This window comes from Quercus lobata, chromosome 7 (genome assembly GCF_001633185.2).
Source record: "Quercus lobata isolate SW786 chromosome 7, ValleyOak3.0 Primary Assembly, whole genome shotgun sequence".
In the NCBI taxonomy this organism is placed as follows: domain Eukaryota; kingdom Viridiplantae; phylum Streptophyta; class Magnoliopsida; order Fagales; family Fagaceae; genus Quercus; species Quercus lobata.
The window spans coordinates 17441072-17445329 of NC_044910.1; the positions used below are offsets into that span (position 1 = coordinate 17441072).

Genomic DNA, 4258 nt, shown 5'->3' on the forward strand with positions numbered 1-4258 from the left:
GCTAATGTACAGAGTCCATTGGAGACCTTGAGTCTCCTTCTCTGTTATAAAGATCATTTTGCTTTTACCTACATTATTGGAGATGCTCTAATGAGAAGTGTGTGATGATGACTCGACAACCAGGTTGCCATCTACCATTTTATAAACAACAATTCCAAACTTCAATGGTTTCAAAGTGTCAGTTCGTTTTCCTCTTAACCAGTTCAACTGAACCCAGCACATGAAGGTTAGAATTTCCTTAATTTTATGCCCATCTCTTTTTGAGTAATTTTCTCCAAAAAGTGACAAAAAAAGGTTGTCTTGGATTAATCTATAGTTGTGTCCATATACCCAATATCTTAATCATGAGGTATTCCAATTATTTATCTTGTGCGTGAAATTGGGTTTGATAGATTTTCTGTAAATGGGTTCCTTAGTTTCCATATCTGTCAGGTATAATTATCTCATTTTTTTGAACATCTCGTTTCTCTTAGTGGCGTCTGTTTTCTTGATTATAAATTCCCATTCTTCAGAATTTCATATTAAGACCAATTTCCTAGGCGTCAGTGACAGTAGTCAGCATAGCTGTAAGGATTTTCATAGGCTAGATGATTACAAAGCCAAGTGTTTGTACATCAAAACACATAACCCATGTGTCTCCCAGGGCTATATTGACTATCTTTACCTTTTCTACTGCAAACTAGGAAGTTTTCCCATTCTGGGTTATTCTCTTCTCTCTCTTTGGCTCCTTGTTCTGTTTTATCTGTTGGGGAACACAGCTTCTGAATACTTTTGTTCTTCACTTGAAAGCTTATCAAGTTTACTAAAATTGTCTCCTACAATTGCTGGGGTTACTCTGCTTTCTCTTGGCAATGGTGCTCCTGATTTCTTTTCAAGCATCGTCTCGATTATGGGTGAAGGTACATGTGATGTTGGCCTTAATACAGTACTGGGTGGTGCTTCTTTTGTAACTTGTGTTGTGGTTGGAATCATAAGCATTTCAAGGGGCCAAAGAGTGGTTCAACTACACAAGTCTGCCTTTATTAGAGATGTCTGTTTTTTACTCTTGGTTCTTGTGTTTTTACTTGTTATATTGGTTCAAGAGGAAATTGATCTGTGGGGTGCAATTGGTTTTTCTTCAATGTATGTTGTTTATGTGATAGTTGTTTACACCTCACATTTTCATTGGAAAAATGGTGAAGAAAGTCTCAGAGGTGGTGATTCAAGCAATTGCAGTCATTTGACTATACCTATTCTTGGCAAGAAGAGTTGCCAAGAAGAGATTAATACTGTAGAGGAACGAGCTATAGAAGGTTGTTCTGAAGTAGAAGTCAAAAAGAGTTGCCTTTGTTCAACACCATTAGCTTTTTGTGGTACATTTCTTGACATCCTTGAGCTGCCTCTTTACTTGCCAAGGAGATTGACAATTCCCATTGTTTCTGAAGAGAAATGGTCTAAGCCATATGCAGTTGCTTCAGTGACGTTAGCACCACTGCTGTTGTCAGCTCTTTGGAGCCCTCAAAGTGAGAATGGCACCTTTAATTCAAGTCTGGTGGCTTATGGAATTGGGTTGCTGATTGGGATTGCTTTTGGCGTTCTTGTATTTGTGACAACTGAGAAGTCGATCCCACCAAAGAAGTGCATATTTCTTTGGCTTTCTGGAGGTTTTTTAATGAGTGTAGCTTGGAGCTATATTATTGCTCAAGAATTGGTGGGGCTGCTAGTTTCACTGGGGTACATGTCTGGAATAAATCCTTCTATACTAGGCTTGACAATCCTTGCTTGGGGCAACTCAATTGGGGATCTGGTGACAAATTTAACCATGGCTTTGAATGGAGGACCAGAGGGTACTCAGGTAGCTATATCAGGTTGTTATGCTGGCCCCATCTTTAGCATTCTCATTGGTTTGGGTTTGTCTCTTGTTGGCTCTTCTTGGTCAAATTACCCATCATCTGTTGTGATACCTAGAGATCCATTCCTCCTGGAGACGCTGGTCTTTTTGGCAGTTGGGTTGCTTTGGGCACTTGTGGTTTTGCCAATCAGAAACATGAGGCTTGATAGGGTATTGGGAGGAGGGCTTTTAGTTGTATATCTAGTTTCTTTGTCTTTAAGGTTGATTCAAACACAAGGGTCTCTCCAGCTTCATACACACACGTGATAGTCCCAACCAACATGATTTGTAAGCTGAGTAATTGTAATTACTTACTACCGTGCAATATCTTCTGTAATCAATTAAGACTTTGTGCTGTCTCCGAATGAAAGATATATAGATCCAGTTAATGTATGTCCTTATGGTATAAATTAAACATTCATTTTGAGAAAATTATTATAGAAAAATGAAAAAAATGGTCAAAACAGTAAATCAGTTTTTTGTTTTTCTATAAAAAATATCCTAAAATAGTTTATTAATATATGCTCTAAATGCATAAGTCATTAAAACCAACTAAGATATACAGGCACTTTTTCTACAAAATAGTTGGCATAATTTTTTGAACCCTGATTCAAAACGTCAGCGACTTGACTCCACTTGAGAGCTGACACAAAATTCTTTCAACTTTTTATTTTGGTAAACTAATTCTTTCAACTTGATTCTATGGTATTTTCCGTAGAGAACACTAATGTCATTTGTTTGGTTTGATTGATAATACGGTCTATTTACCTTGCAAATAAACACATTATGCCCTTAAGTCACGAAAATTGCACCTGCATGACAAGAGGTGTGTAAATTGCTTCAAATATTGAGTATAGATGGTGATTCCTCTGTGGACCTCACTAAATCCAAAAGGTTTTTTTTTTGGTTCACAAAGACAGTTATTTTGTACTTCTTGTAGTTTCAACAGACTGAGGGCTTACAGGGTTGCAAGCTACTTGGTGCAAAGGTCAGGTGTTAGTGCAATGGTAAGTGTTTTCCACCAAGAACCACATACTGTGGGTCAAAATAAGACCTCACAAAAGTTACAACATTTTCCTTTGTTTGTTAACCATCTACTCTTTTCTTTATTTTTTTTTTAATTGATAATTTCAATAGTTTTGAGATGAGAAATTTGAACCTGAATTGGGAAATATGAACCTGAATGGCTCTTTCGTATATACCAAAAAAGTATGAAATAAGCTAGATGGCTATTGTTACTATTTTTTTAATTGATAATTCGATAGTTGAGAGATGGGAAATTTGAACCTAAATGACTCTTTAATAAATACCAAAAAAGTATGAAATAAGCTAGCTAGAAGGCTATTGTCATTATTAATGTGAATACAATTTCTATTTGCATCACTACGGAGTAAATAATGTCATTATTGTTTATATTGTATAATGGATTATCAAAATATTAATAAATAGGACCATCTGTTCATTACTATTTTTTTTTTTTTTGCATAAGCGGGAGATATATTACATAAACAGAAGTCTTACAAACATAAATATTACAACAAGACTACAGTGCAAGAAAACACATTAACACACAAACTAACTGAAGCAAACTAAACACAATTTGACCAAACCACAACCGAAGGGAGGAATCTAAACAAAAACATCACTGGACCCTTATTAACCGCGATGACTCCGGGATGAGACAAAACGCATGGAGTCCCAATATAAACATTGCCACAAAAAAGTGAAGCATGTATCATACAACACTTCCCTTTCCAATTGAGAAGCACCCCTATTTGCCAATAAATCCGCACAACTATTCGCTTCTCTCCATATATGCTTAATGCGTGCCTCCCAGTCCCTATTGAGGAGCCCTCCGTAATCCAAAATCAAGTTAGAAAATTCCACAGGATAATCTTCAATAGTATTCAGCCATTTGTACGCAAGAAGAGAATCAATTTGAAAACAAACTCAATGATGACCCTTGGCCCATGCTCGAGCCAACGCCTCTCTAATACCCCACAGTTCGGCCATATTATTGTTGGTGACTCCCAAGTGTAAAGAGAAACCCCACAACCATTCTCCATTGGCTGAGCGTGCCACGCCCCCCGCATAAGATTTTTTGGGGTTACCTAACGAGTTGTCGTCTGTATTAATAGTGACGGAAGGGAAAGGAGCTAGGCTCCACCTAATGTATTTGATGGACAACGGAGATGAATGCCCCGAAGGAACGGTGCTAAGGATGAAAAATTCCATGGCATAAGAGATAGCATTTTGTTTTAGAATATGAAAAGGAATCAATTTTCCTAAAAATATCAAAGAATTTTGACCTAACCAGATCGCCCATATGGTAAAGGTGAAAATAATGTTCCACAGGTCATAGCACGAAAGGGAATTAAGTTTACATCA

At 37.1% G+C, this 4258-nt stretch overlaps 1 protein-coding gene across 1 annotated transcript; it reads left to right on the forward strand.

The window, feature by feature from the left end:
* Positions 1 to 2263, forward strand: LOC115953872 (cation/calcium exchanger 2). Its single transcript, XM_031071694.1, has one exon. The coding sequence runs from the start codon at positions 404 to 406 to the stop codon at positions 2135 to 2137; it is 1734 nt and encodes a 577-aa protein (XP_030927554.1). The 5' UTR covers positions 1 to 403; the 3' UTR covers positions 2138 to 2263.
* The last annotated feature ends 1995 nt before the right edge of the window (positions 2264 to 4258 follow it).

Coding starts and splice junctions, on each gene's coding strand:
- LOC115953872 (XM_031071694.1), top strand. CDS start 404: ATGGGTTCCTTAGTTTCCATATCTGTCAGGTATAATTATCTCATTTTT.